The sequence below is a fragment of the Polistes fuscatus genome, unplaced genomic scaffold, assembly GCF_010416935.1.
Source record: "Polistes fuscatus isolate 324 unplaced genomic scaffold, CU_Pfus_HIC Scaffold1, whole genome shotgun sequence".
Taxonomy (NCBI): domain Eukaryota; kingdom Metazoa; phylum Arthropoda; class Insecta; order Hymenoptera; family Vespidae; genus Polistes; species Polistes fuscatus.
In genome coordinates this window covers 3,914,420-3,929,528 of record NW_025112997.1, presented here as the reverse complement: position 1 = coordinate 3,929,528, position 15,109 = coordinate 3,914,420, and the positions used below count along the sequence as shown (strand labels likewise).

General features: G+C 35.6%; 1 protein-coding gene across 14 annotated transcripts in view; it reads left to right on the top strand.

The window, feature by feature from the left end:
* LOC122514935 (nuclear receptor coactivator 2-like) overlaps positions 1-14,906 on the top strand; it is a 42,430-nt gene extending 27,524 nt beyond the window's left edge. For 8 of the 14 annotated variants that reach the window (XM_043632121.1, XM_043632105.1, XM_043632123.1 and 5 more), the window contains 18 exons: positions 809-925; positions 1,401-1,578; positions 1,934-2,304; positions 2,518-2,747; positions 4,099-5,254; positions 5,404-5,523; positions 5,626-5,955; positions 6,065-6,364; positions 6,442-6,607; positions 6,799-6,974; positions 7,062-7,382; positions 7,469-7,581; positions 7,673-7,799; positions 7,880-8,165; positions 9,433-9,744; positions 12,329-12,517; positions 13,322-13,398; positions 14,807-14,906. In XM_043632121.1, the coding sequence (XP_043488056.1) occupies positions 809-925; positions 1,401-1,578; positions 1,934-2,304; positions 2,518-2,747; positions 4,099-5,254; positions 5,404-5,523; positions 5,626-5,955; positions 6,065-6,364; positions 6,442-6,607; positions 6,799-6,974; positions 7,062-7,382; positions 7,469-7,581; positions 7,673-7,799; positions 7,880-8,165; positions 9,433-9,744; positions 12,329-12,517; positions 13,322-13,398; positions 14,807-14,875 (4,638 nt within the window). In that variant the 3' untranslated portion in view covers positions 14,876-14,906. The remainder of the gene's footprint in view (positions 1-808; positions 926-1,400; positions 1,579-1,933; positions 2,305-2,517; positions 2,748-4,098; positions 5,255-5,403; positions 5,524-5,625; positions 5,956-6,064; positions 6,365-6,441; positions 6,608-6,798; positions 6,975-7,061; positions 7,383-7,468; positions 7,582-7,672; positions 7,800-7,879; positions 8,166-9,432; positions 9,745-12,328; positions 12,518-13,321; positions 13,399-14,806) is intronic. The other 6 variants (XM_043632094.1, XM_043632142.1, XM_043632139.1 and 3 more) reach the window with 6 other exon arrangements.
* Positions 14,907-15,109: the final 203 nt, after the last annotated feature.

The following is a 15,109-nucleotide window of genomic DNA, read 5'->3' as shown; positions in this document are numbered from 1 at the left end:
AATTCTCGCTAATAAAATAATTCATTATACGAATGAAACGTTCGTTTTAAATTCTACGAACGATTCATGATCGCGGAAAGGAGGAAAAGTCGAATCAGCGTTTCGTATTATCTTTATGCGTGAAATTGCAATGGCGTGGTAAAAGAAAAACGAATGGCATATTCGATGAAAGAGAATGCAGAATTCTTTGTACGTCTTTTAAGGTGTTTATTTATTTTACTCGTCTTTTCTTTTTGAAAATCTCGAATAACCGGTGAAAGCTTTGCTCGTCCGGTGATTTACGTTATAAAAATTTTTAGCATCGTCGGCATCTCGTTTCATTTTTCGACATGGAGAAAAATGAGATTGCATTTGTAAAAGTCGAAGTGTGTTGCATTCGAGGGGTATGCGTCATTCGTATGAAATTTATTCTCATCAATATACGGATCTCGTTGGAATACCACTGTGTGTTCTCTTACGCGAAAACTCGTACAATGATCGTTGAGAAAAAAAAAATTTTTTAACGAAATTTATATGTATATATTTTTTTTTACTTGTAATTCCAAAAAAAAACAAAAAAAGGAAAATTCTCCCTTTTTTTTCTTTTACCGGATATTTCATCTTTCCTGTTTTTTTATTTTTTTATTTTTTATTTTTATTTTTATTTTCCTTTGATAAGATAAAAAAGCTTCCTGTGCAAAATAAAATCAGATTTTCAATGGCTGCCAGCCAGTTAGTAGGTCAACCTACTACCACGTGTTGACTATACATTTATGCTTACTAAACTGCGTTGACTCGTATTTTCTGACAGCACTGTTTTACCTTACAGATTCGGCACATCAGACAACAAGAGGGCTCGAACAGTCATGCCGTGCAACAAGGGGAAGTATCTTCGTCGAATCCTAACATACTGTCCAACGATCAAGTTGGTCCAATTCTATTGGAGGTAAAAATGAAAATGATCGATTTCTATTTACGTATTACGCTTGACGATTAATTGAACGTAATCTTTCATCGACATCTTCTTCTTCTTTTTCTTCTTCTTCTTCTTCTTCTTCTTCTCGAGAGAGTAATATTTAAAAGAAGAAGAAGAAGAAGAAGACAACAATCACCGCGTGTCGGTTAACAATCCGGAACGCTGCTTAGATCCGATCTCGATCAATTATTTGCAGGAAGTTGTTAAAAGGAGAACAGCTTGGCCACGTAAGGAAATAGTACAGGCCTATACTCGTATATGTTGTACTGATATCAAAAAGAATATTGCTTGTAAGACTATTAACAGCTTCCTACGATAGGTACTTGCTTTCCTTTTCGCGGCGACTTTTTTTTTTCTCATCTTTTCAAATTTAATGATGCTCTACTCCCATGTATAACTGTGTGTCTACATTTGTTTCATCGTTTTTTTCTTCTTATTTTTGCAGGCGTTAGACGGTTTCCTGTTCGTCTTAAATAGCGAGGGACGAGTGGAATACGTAACGGATAACATTATTCAGTATATCAATTATACGAAGGACGATGTATTGGGAAAAGATATATATAATATTATACATCATGGAGACCACAACACCTTCATGCCTACGTTGTTGCCCATGTCATTAGGTAGTTATCTCAACAATGAAACGTGCTAATTTCACTTTTAGTCGGTAATTACATCGTTAGGATTGAATGAATATCGCATTAATTAGTTCTATTTGACAATCAAATTAACATTTATTAACTCTTAAGAATTGACTTTTGTTCTTGTGGTACATTTGTGTCAGATGCGAACCGATGATTAATTTTACATTTCTTTCAATTCATATATATGTTTTTCGCCTTTAGTAATTTCATTGAATGTAGAATAGGGATGAGAAATAAAATGACTTGGTCGTTTGACTGGTCGTGAGAAAGTGTGTAGACGGGGTTTATTAGGATCTTGAAAAATGTTTAATTTGATTTGTACGATTGTTATTAGGCTGGACGAGCGAGCCGCAGCCTCAAACGAGGAGTCGTACTTTCAATTGCCGCTTCCTGGTAAAGCCTCCCGATGACAAAGACGAGACGATGGAGGAGAAGCAACAAAGGGTATCAAAATACGAGCCAATGCAAATCTGTTCGTCTCTTTTGTCAAGTAATATCGAACGACTCGAGAGCGGTGATGTGTCCTCCGAATCCCCAGACGTTGGTGGTCCTTGCGTAATGTGCGTGGCACGTAGAATACCACCAAACGAGAAACCCATAACTACACCGATCGAACAATTCACTGTTAAATTGGATATTACGGGCAAAATCATCGCGGTCGATCTTAGTTGGTTGTCGGCCACTTATTCCAAGTATCTGAGTAAGGTAAGACTTTTTTAAGACTTTTCTTTCTTATACTAAGCGACTATTACAATCAACGTTTGTTTCACTCAAACTAGTCCTGATTTTTTCATTTATGCGCTACGTTTACTTATCATAGACGCATCAGAAAAAAACAAGTATAACCTTTTAGAGTTAACGCATTATTATTATTCTTCGTTCTTACTTCTTACAAAAGGATTTTTCATCATTTTGCAGGACATGGTCGGTACGATGATAAAGGATTTGTGCCACCCTCATGATCTCAATAATTTAACTGCACATTTGAACGATACGCTTCAAATTGGAGAGAGTACGAGCGCCGTTTATCGACTGCGCGTTAGCCCTGATAAGTTCCTTAATATACAAACGAAATCGAAACTTTTCAAAGCGAATGTGATAAACGGCCATGAATCGGACTTCATGATGGCCACCAGTTCCATCATTGGGTAAGTCAATCTCTTTTTTTTTTTTTTTTATTTATTTCTATCGTATTTTATTCTAATCGACACACGACATTCGTGAACACTGGAAATAAACCTCCTCCTCCCCACCCCCCGTTACTCAGAAATATTTCATTTCGATTTGAAATAACAATGTGAAACAACGTTCGACGATTCGAATTAAGTGAGAACTATATACTGGCGCTAGATGTTTTTTTTTTTTTATTTATTATATATATACACTGGTTACATTTCGTATGTACCACCAATCTTTTCATTTCTCTTACCTTGTTTAATATAACTTATCGTTAGATTGGGTATCTTATATTCTGCAAGATCTTTCATTTTACCGTTTCTTATTTTGAACTCTACTCTATTTTATTCTCATTCGCGCGGAGAAATGATTGCTTATCATACATTTAACTCTTTTACCGTTGATTTTATGCCACGTTATTACGAAAGCTTTAGGAATGCAAAATCTCGTACTCGCATTATGTTATTGTTTCTTATTCGATTAGACGGCGGGAATGCATGAGGCGTACTTTGAAATTTTTTCGGTGTTGGAGATCTGGCCACTCTTCAAATTAAAATAACACTATTTCTAATATCACATTGCCTTTCCTACATCGTACGTAATATTACATATGTTTCCGCATCAATGGTTAAACTAATTGTAACAAGTATAGCACGATTCAACGCTCGCTTATTCCATTATATATCAATTTCATTTCATAAGATTCATTAGCGTTACAACCTGTTGACCATACAACCTGCCCACAATGATCATTTTGAAAGATTACAAAAGCTGCTATGATATCTGATCGATATGTAACATCTCATTCGTTCAAAAAATATGGTGTGCTGTAACACAAAGATAGACACACACGTGTAAACGCTGCTCTATATTCGTACGCACTTTCACGATGTACATATTACGTTGAACGTTAAGTAATGAATCATTAAAAAAGAAAAAAAAACAATTTAATCTAGGTTGAAATTTCGCATCAATGAACAGTGTACAGTATCGGTCAGTTTGTTCTCTTTTTTTAAATCTGTATTGATTGTTCCAGGAAAGCATAACAGATGGATTAAAATTTGGCTTGTTTAAAATAATGCTTTATTGTTTTCTTTTTTTTCTTCTTTTTTTTTTTTTGGAAGAGACTCGATGACTGACGCACACTGTTCACTGAGGCACGATAATAAAAATTATATAACACATATACACATATATAATCGTATACGCATTCATTGCATATCGTTAAGATCTAGCGTTAAAAATTGTAGCGTTAAAAGATCTAGCGTTAAGAGATCTGGTGCTAACTGGCGATACATGTGTTTTGGTTTTTGTCCATGATAGGGACAATGACTTAACGCCTATCGAGGGTGGTCAGCTTTCCAACAACAAAGTGTGCTCGGGACATTCTAGTAACCGTTGTGCAAATAATAGTAATAATAATAATGGTAACAATAACAATAACGTGGGTGGTCTGTTGATGTCCGTGGCACATCTAAACGGTCAAGTGAGTGGTATCAGTGGTGGTCGTGGATTGACGGGGACGACGCACGTTGCTACGTCGTCGAACTCGATCGCCTTTAGTACCGGCGACTCTTGCAACTCATTAGCCTCGCTAACTACGAGTAATTCGTTCAACCACTTTTCCGGGAGCATGGACTTGGAATTCGAACCGTTCTTCCGCGGCTCGTCATGGGACTTAGACGGTAGCGGTGGTTGGCCGGAAAGGCCCGAATCGAGAGGAAGCGGGCCAACAGATTCGCGACCACCCTCTCAGCCAGCCCCGACATCGCCGAGTCCCCAGGGAGGAGGAACCTTTACCTCTAATTCAGCTGTGCCGTCTCACTGTAGTCCCCTACGCGCTTTCAGCCCGTCCTCTTCGGTCAACGCGGCGCACACCTTCAGTAATTCCTTCCCGTTCAGTCCGCTACAGGAGTCGCAGTCATCCTCGACGTTGACTGCTGGTAATAACGCTGCTGCAGCTGCGGCTGCCGCTGCCGCTGCGGCCGCGGCTGCTGCCTCGGCTGGCAACAACACCCCCGTCAACAACAACAACGTCAATACCAACGGTGCTACTTCCGTAGCCGTTGCTGCTGCCGCTGGTGCCACGGCACCGGTCATTTTGCCAGCTCTCAATGCTAAGAGGATCGAGGAAGGAAAAAGTGGATGTCCTACCAGCGGTACCATGGACAATGCAACTGCCAGGACGAATGCCTCAACGCCCGCCGAAACTCAAAACAGTGTCGTGTCCACCGAATCCGGTAGACTTAGAAACTTGTTAACGAAAGGCTCCAGTGCTAGTGAGGATAATCAAGACAATACGAATAACGATTCAGATAACCAAAATAAACACAGGATATTGAAAATTTTGTTGAATCAGCAAGACGAAGATGATTATCATTCTGAACATAACAACAAAATGAGAACAAGTCCTAGTAACATGCCAAAATCGAATATGGAGCATTCCAAATCCGCTCTTGGAAATAATATGCTTCTACAGGTGATTTTCTTCATTTCTATCTATTATCTAAACCTTCCAAACAAATCAATTATTTCTTTTATCTCTTTAAGCAGAGTAGATTTTAAGATGCTCGCATTCTTTTTCTTCTTCTTCTTTAGACTATATATTAAAGATATTTATATTTAAAGTTACTAAATGAGACAAATGACGAGGATGAGGAAACCCGGGCTGGATTGAAAAAGAGAAATGAACTTCTTCAACAGTTGTTAAAAGATCAAGACGAGGAAAGGAAAATACAAGAGCAACAGGTACACATATATCCTTTCAAAGAATAGAAAGTTATAAGAATCGATTTATTAAATTGGCTTAACTGTTTTACTAAAGTGTCTTTCTATTCGTTATATTATTAGAACCGGGATGACGATCCTCTATTACGGAGTCTTGGTTTTCGGAATAGCACTCCTTCGCCATCGCAATCGGGAAGTGATCATAGCGGACTCGGTAGTACTTCTCAAGTCGGCCAGAAAAGACCTGGAGACGATGGTGATCTCAATATATCCGTTAAACGACCGATGGATGGCTCGCATCAGGTGTCTTCTACGGGTACTAACGCTTCGACGAATGCGACGAGCAAACTATGGGAGAAAAATAAAATGTTAGCTTCGTTATTGGCAAAACAACCGCCTCAACCAACGACCATACCACCTATTCCTGCATCTGTGATATCGGCAACGCCGCAAGTAAATACCCGAGATATTCTACTTTCGTACATTATTAGGCCACGCGAAAAGGGCAACATGAGTATTGTGTACTAACGTAAACGAATATATATGTACATTTTACTTTTAGGATAAGCTTCCACGTGGCAGTGCTGGTGGCGATCGCTTAAAGCAACATCAGTCGCAACAGCAACAACAGCAACAACAACAACAACAACAACAGCAACAACAACAACAACAACAGCAGCAGCAGCAACAACAGCAACAGCAGCAACAACAACCGTGGACAGGTGGCCACATACAAACAGTCGGTGGGAACAATACGATCACAACAACGGCTACTTCGGCTCGTACTCCTCTGCAGAACCAATCAAGACAACTACCTCGTCAAGCAACCAACAACTCCTACCTCACTCATATGCTAAGTCAGGTAATTTTCAAAACAATTCATAGATTTTGATCAAAGTGCACTAACGTTCTTATTATTTTAATATTTTCAATAAATAGCAACAAAGGCCGCAATTGGGTCAAGTGGATTCGGAATTTGGAGATAGCGGAGAATACCGTCAAACGTGTACCGACCCAAGTACTTGGGATAATCAATCGTCCGACCCAGATCTTTCTGAGATTTTGGATCAAGTTATTGAATTTGTTCCGGACGAACCTATCTCAGGTAATTATTTTTCACTATACCGGGAGAATTTATTTAGTGCGAAACAAGATTTAAAGATATTTTATCCGTGCATTTTCGCTATCGCGGCAATGACATTGAAAACGCATTTTTATATATTATGTTGGGTTCATCTCTAATGCGTGGCAGCGAAAGTATTGCTAATATTAGATATTGTAATTTTGATTCAATAGAATCGTCTGCGTTAACAAATCTCCTGGACGTTATTGAGGCACCGCAAAACAATGCTATGAATGAGAAAATGGCAATAAATGCTATTCAGAAGTCGTTGATGTTATGCGAAACTGCCGTAAATCCAACGTCTTCCACCATAACCATACCTGGCACGCCTCCTGCGTATTCGACTGCAGTAGGTTTACATACTCGTTTATAATTGTGTGTGACTTTTGATATTATTTTTTACTTGATCTAAACGCGATTAAATTGACAATTCTAGTTGGTAACGACACCCGTGACGACCAGTCACAGTTACCAACCACCTCCAATGTATCAACAACAAGCAAGGATGAGGTTCAATGCTCAGTTGGTCGTTAGGCAGCCTACCACGCAGTTTACGCAACAGCATCTGCAATTACAGCGTTCTAAACTGATACAACAACAGCAACAACAACAATTGAAGCAAAGATTACTGCAGCAACAACAGCAGCAACAATTGCTCATTCCATCTAACGCAACGGCGACAGACCAAATTACAACTGGCATACACAATATTGATAATCTATTAAATAATACTGTTGCGCCAAATGTATCTTTACAGGTACCCTTGATAATCTAAATTTTCTTTCGCGATTTAATACAAAATTGAATTTAATGATTAATCGATCATTTGTTTAATTTTTGCAGCGATCGAGCGTCCCTGACTCCCAAGTTTCTCCGAGTTATGGGGGATCCGTCCAAATCAGTTCCGGTCACCGAATCGCTCATTCGTATTCCCACCCATCGACGTTACCACAACAGTAAGTATTTCCTTCTTTTTTTTTTTTTAATTTAATCGATATTATTTTGATCTCGATCGGTTATACATGACGAATCTTTCTCTTTATATAGTCCCATTGTGAATAATAATTTTAACAGCGGTCAACAAGTGTCAGCAGCTGCGAGACTCTCGCCGCATTCTCCTGCCAATATATTGTCCTTTTCTCATCCGCAACCATTATCACCTCGAGTAACGCAAGTAAGTTATTTCCTTTTTTAGCTTTTTATTACCGTACCAAGATCGTCTCAATCTATTGCATTGTCATATTTGTGATATAGGGCAATTATGGCACCACTCCGAGGCTATTTAACGTTAACCAGGTGAGATCTCAACAACAACCAACTACGCAACAACAACTTCAGCAACAGCAGAGGTCGATGCCATCGCCTGGAACACCAGCCTCTGCAAGGCAATCTCCGTTTCCTGCCGAAACATTTCCCCCACCTACATCTCCTACAGCTAGCCAATTTCCACCTGGTCCAAATCCTGGTGCTCCTAACCCTACTGCTCAATATCGCTTGCAACGGACTACATCGACGCCTTCTGCGACGACTCAGTTGCCAGGTAAGAAACTATAATCATCTATAACAATCGCGTACTTTTTTTTTTTTTTTATTATCCTTATATATACATAAGTACATTTTTTAAACATTGTTCCATTTTTATACATATCGATACGATTTTCGTTTTCCCTGGGAATACGTCTCAGGGATACGTTTAATGATAAAATGTATGTAGGTTGACGAGTGGGAATGTGCCGCCTTTAAGATGTTTTATTACACGGTATATACTTCATGTTGACGTATTCTTAATAATGTTATGTGTTAATAGACTCCGGGTAACGTAAGTAATCTGGTTCTTTGTACAAAATTCTTTTTTCTCTTTTTTTTTCTTTTTTTTTTCTCAATTTGTGTATTCCTCTTCATCTTTTTCTTCTTTCTTCTATTTTTTTCTTTTTTCTTTCTTCCCCCCACCCTTTTTTCCCTTCAATTTCTCTCGTTCCACCTTCTTGGAATTATTTTTACGTTGAGAAAGTGCAACGAGTGCGTTTCTAAGAGTGATGTAATTTTCTTCGTACTAAGACGAAGTGTATCTATGGTCTCAATTTACGAAGATGTGTTCGTGATGAATCAAATGATATGTACTGTGTCAAAACTATCGTCATTGTAAGAGCTTCGTTGTGAGTAATTGATGCATTCTATATACGCATTTTACATCTTCTTGTTTGGAAATTCATGAAATTTAGATCATAGTTTAAGAGATGTTGATTTTTTTTCTTTTTTTTTTTGTTTATCTACTACTCAGTGAATTATACTACATGAAAGATGAAGTCTTGATTAATTCTGTATGATTTTACTATACAGAGATATGCAATTTGTAAAAGTAACGATAATGTAAACGCTATTATATATTCGTAACGAAACATGTGAACGGAGTATTATAGGTCGTTTTCTAAGGGGTAAGTATATCACTCTTCCAAATAAATACTTTTAATAATTTATCAATTAGCATTGGATTTGATATAGAATCATGAATATATATATATATATTTATTTACACATTTATATATGTGTTCATGATTTCATTAATCATATAAGATTTGAATACAGAAGAAGGTATTTTATATAGTGTAATTTAAAGATTGAAAATCATTAAAATAAAATAAATGAAACTTTGTAGAAGATTGAAAAGAAAAATAATATGTATACGAAAAGATTGAATAATAATAATCTATTTCTATATATGCATCCCAATTTAGCGATCGATCAAAGTTACATACTGTTTAAGTTGAAGTAAAATGGCAAGAAGATAGACATAATGAATGTTGCAGGTGGGGTTGGTTCGCCCCGACACTATGGCGGAGTGAATAAGGAACAACCTCTTCTTTCACCTAGTCATCCACATTCGGGTTGCCCTGCAGCACCGAATCATAATCCACACAATACCACCAATACCCAACACTTCTCGAATCAACAACATTCTTCTATGATATACCACACGAGCGCCAACACTATCAACACACCAGATATGCAGAACAATCAGTTCTGTTACGATCGGACGTCCGTACCGCTCTATTCTTCTGGGGATACGCAGGATGTCAGGTCACTGCCTCCCGGTAATCCTGTCAATCACCACATGGGTGGTAAGTCATATGACCTCTTAATGTCATGTGACCATCACTTCGCCATCATTACACTCCTTACTTAAAAATAATGTACCACTGGGAGGTGTACCAGGCATGAGATTGGTACATGGAAGCACATCATTCTTTCACGACACCCATCCAGGCATTCAAATTGTACATATCGCAATCGTTTTTGAGATAATCGCTATAATCACGAGTCAGTCAATGTAATTTTGTCTTAACGCGAATATTCCAGTCTTCTTTCCTATGTCAAGATATTTATTACGGCCGAAAAAGTGTCTTCGTGAACAACTTCATTTATGTTTAACAATGTTTATAAAATCGTGATTGAGAAAGATCGCTTGATGGTTATTATGTCATAGCGTTGTAACGCTATGTTTCGTACATTCGGTTACTTTTTTATTTGGACAGTATGCTTTTCTAATATCTACACCGTGAACCCTTTTTTCTTCGCGAAAGCGATCCTATATTTTACAATAATCTTACTCGTTTATATTCAATTAAAATCGAAATGAAGTTTGCTTTGGAATACCGTTTTTATGTACGAAACAAAGCATTATTGGCCGCCAAAAATCGTGTAACAAGATTTGCTTTCGCATCCATACTCGTTCCAAAGTTTCTACGCTTATCATTCATTTATTTGGCTATTTCATAAAATACATTATTCTAACTACGTTGTAAATAATATATCATCATTTTCAATAGTAATTTCAACGGATAACGCTCTTGCGAATATGTAATCCTCCCCAAAGGCTCTAGGTCATTTGGAATGATAATTAAACGATATTCCTATCACTTTGTATTAAGAAGCATACTCTCTCTCTCTCTCTCTCTTTTTTCTTTCTATTTCTCTCTCTTTTTTCTTCCCTGCCCCCTCTCTTATAGCGCATGATGCACCGCTATGAAGTTTTTGAACAAACATTTAGTATGTAATCGAACACGTCGACATTCCAAAATAAGATCTTAGTTATTGAGGGATGATTATTGCCTGTACAATGCATTTTTATGTCACGAAATATATATTCTAGGTTTTTTCTCTTATATCCCATTGATAGTAGATACCGTAGTGTAATTACACTGTGCTTTAGTAAATACCTCAGCACGAATTATATCTTCGAAACACCTTCGCATCGTATATTATTCTCTTGCACTATTTTCGAACGTTATAGTTATTATCATTTCAATGAAAGATGCTGAGGTTTCTTATTTAATTAGTAAGTTCTTTAATTGTAGACAAGATAAAGGGTTTATTACGGAAGCCTTAACGTTTGGTATGCTTCTAATAATATCAAGAAACACTAATAGCGTTTCGTCTCATTAATTTCCATCCTGCATCGTGGATCTATATTCATAACTCCTTCATAAATCATATTCTTCTAATCTCTCCTAGAGAAAGAAAAAGAGAGAGAAAGAGAAAGAGATTAGAAAACTTTTTTATATACATTGTTTTAATCTAATGAGTGAGATATGGATATAGACCATTTACTCTTCGTGTGCTCGTGATTTAACGCATCGTGACGATAGTTGGGCCGATGTACATGTATATTCTCTATACGAATACTATACATATACATATTTATTATTATATAATGTGAATAATGATATTAAAAATATATTGTTAGGGAATATAGAATGATATCGGCACGACTCTGTGTATATGAAATCATGTTATTAATGGAAACAACAATGCAAGAGGTTCATCCGAAAGATGTATTATCATCTTATATTCATCCTGCCATTATTCTCCTGTGTTCACCTATGTACAGTAACGCTTTGATGTAAACCAGTAATCTTAAGTATCACTTTATAATATAAGCACGGTGGAAAAGATTTACTAACGACGAGGTTTTGTCCTTTATTAATTATATGTTAAAGAACATCAAACAATCAATCTTGATAATCTTTTTTTTCTATGCTCTAAATATTTTCTCATGTAGTTCGTATTTGATATCAAATCTTATTGATTAAATCTTTCAAATACTTTTTTTTTTCCTCTTAGTTTCTGAATTTAAGAAATTATAGCTGCGAGAAAGTATATGTCGTCAAGTTGAGACATATGTTCAACGCGTGTTTCAACAAAATAGAAAATTGAGATTAAACTCTGAAAGTATATTTCTGAAATTTTATTAGGGACAAAAAGAAAAAAGAAAAAAAGAAAAAAAAAAAGAAAGAACAAATAGGATCGATGTCATGGATGTTAACAAAATGTAAATATCCCGTTGTGTAATAAAAAAAAAAACAATACCCTGTTCCTTGATCGATTTACAGGAAAATGTTAATGCTTTCCACATAGAGGAAGTGCATTGTTTTTTTAGCCATCTGTAAGACATTCTCTGCACGATCCTTTACATTTCATTTTTGTTATTTTTGAAGAAAGGTGAAAGGGTAATTAAGATACGACCTAATTGACATGCACACAACAATAATATTCTTTCTATTCTATGTTTTTTTCTTTCCCATTTAATAGAACCCGATCGTTCTAACGGTAAACCAAACCAAACCAAAAAGAGAAAAATGTTTTTATCACTTAATATCGATAATGTCGACGTAAAATTAACGAAATGAATTGATTTTGTCGCAGGTAACACAAGTACAACTGGAAGTATGACATCAGAATTCGTTCGGCAAGAATTAAGGGCTATAGTTGGTGCGAGGACGCAACAACAGCAACAACAAAGGGTACCCAACAATATACCTAACAATCTTTCTGGTCAAGTTTCTCAGGACGATTTGGAAGCACTTGGTTTGACATTTGAAATGTCCACTGCAGGTATGAATGATTAATAAGACATTTTATTATCTCTCGATCTGGTTTCATTTCATATTCGTAGGATTGTACAATGTAGTAGTAGGTTTGAAGATAAGCATCCTTTTCGCACTTTTTTACGTTTATTTTCTCGTTAGGAATTTTTCGAATCGTCGATGATACTGCGACAATCTTTTTCTTTCTCCAAATTATGATTGAAGGGTGAAAGCGATTTTTTGTACGTGTTGCGTATTAAGAATAATAAACAAATAAAATTAATTTTTTTACTTCGTTCTTTTTACACATATATTCACGATGGTTCGTAGGGAGATTGTGCAACGAATATATACACACGCTGAATTTTTTAATTCTAATTTATACTCATTGTAATTATAACTAATATTTTTTACCTTACGAAAAATGTATTATCAATTTGAAATACTGTGAAAAAGTATTACTGGCAGTTGTAATGATTAAAGAGACATAACCCGATTTTATGGGGTAAAGGTATACAAAATTCTTTTTGGTACGAATTTCAAGTGATAGAAAATTTATTATTTTTGTTTTGTCGTTTTTTTTACTTTAAATATATATATATATACTTATATCCTTTCATGCATGCAAATAGGAGACACACACATAAGAGTTTGATATTATTATTATTATGTATCCTTGTTGAATATTTTAGTTATCGCATCGGATTTATATTAACGCGTCATGTAACAAAAAAAAAGGAAACTTTTGCAGTATAATTTTTATTAGAAAGGCATATAATATTGAAATTGAAGTAACTTGTGGTAACGCGTGATGTTACAATGTCCCAACTAGGTGAGACTGTGGTTAATGATGGTCCCGGCAAGAGCTGGGTCATTGGGAGTACCGGAAGTGCCCCCTCATCCTCCAGGGTAAGACCCTTCCGACAATTACTCTTACGTACTTTGATTTTTATTTATGCTATGTCTCTACCCTCCTCTTTATGCTTTGCTTCAAAAACTGTATTCGCTGCACGACATATATATATATATATATTTATTTATTTTTTTTTAACGATTATTTTCATTTTTCGCACTGATCGTGTTATAGTATACGTAAATAGGGAGGAAAAGGTAGATATAAATTATCTTTTTTTAATCTTTCTCTCTTTCTTTTCATCTTTCTTTCTTTCTTTCTTTCTTTCTTTCTTTCATTTTTTTTTTGTTTACTCTCTAAATATTTTTCCACCATTTCGCATGTTATTCTATTATTTAACTTTTAATTTTTTTACTGCTAGTTTCTTCATTATTCGTTGTAATTAAAAATTCATTTCAATTTATAACGAAAATCCAAATTTAATATTTGAAAACTGTATAAATATTAATTTTCGAATCAAATTGCGTATGAAAGATTCGTAATTAATGATTTTTTTAATTGAAAAAGAGGAGAGAGAGAGAAAGAAAGAAAGGAAGGAAGGAAATGCGGGAAATAAAAAGAAAATGAGATTAATGGTCAATTGGTACGATCTCATTTTCTCTCATTTTCTTTCTCGTTTTTTTTTTTTTCATTTTTTTTTCTTTTTAAAATGGTCGAACATCTTCTCATATTTTTCGTCGTTTTATGCGAATGTGCTGTGTGTAACCGTTTACACGAGGATCGAATTTATGTTTCGTTCACCACCACCAAAGCGATGATTTTGTAAGCTTTATTCGCAATTAGAGTAATAATTACACTGCCGATAATCGTATCCGTAATGCTTTTTCACAGTAAATTTATTTTACAAAAATGATTTATAATGAAATTCATTGAAATTTTGTTTATGGAATAGGCGTTTCGTTCTTCTTGCATGACCGACGTGTGTCACACAATAGTAATAGACTTTGTCATTTGTTTAGCAAAATCAATATAAAACTTAGAGATTTGAATATCTTTTTCAAATGGGGGGGAGGGGTTCCTGTGAATAGGTCGAAATAATTTTTTCTGCTTAGCGTAGTGAAAACAAATTGTTGCTTTTAAAACAAACCAAAAAATGCATAGAAAATTCCTCTTGTTAAAAAGATTTACTTTTTTTTTTCTTTTCCTTCTTTTTTTCTTTTCCTCGCATTAATTCGTAGAAGCTTATTATAGGAGAGCTTTAAATAAATCATCCAATTTATTGGATTGTATAATTTTTGTGTTACATTCTGGTAGTTAGCAAAACACTTCGTTCGTTGTTTCTTGGCTTTTTTTCTCTCTTTCCCTTTTTTTTTTCTCTGTTGGAATAAATCAACGTAGATGACAAATTATAAATAAATGTTCTTAATTATTATTAATAAACCTATAATATATTTTTAATTTTAGACTACTATGGAGGAAGCGGTACGAGGTGATCCTAAATCATCGTTGCTACAAAAGCTTCTGTCCGAGTGACTGCGGGTTACTACGCTGTTGGACGGTAAAGGATTATGTGTGATATACGTTTGAAGATGCAAGAAAAAACAAAAAAAGAAATTATTAAGGAAAAAAAATAATAATAATAATAAATAGATAAAGCAAAGAGAGAGAGAGAGAGAGAGAGTGGGAATGGACGGCGGAGGGGGAAGAAGAAAAAGAAAAAGAAGAAGAAGAAGAAAATGGAAGCCTAAAAAGAAAAGGCTGCTATCA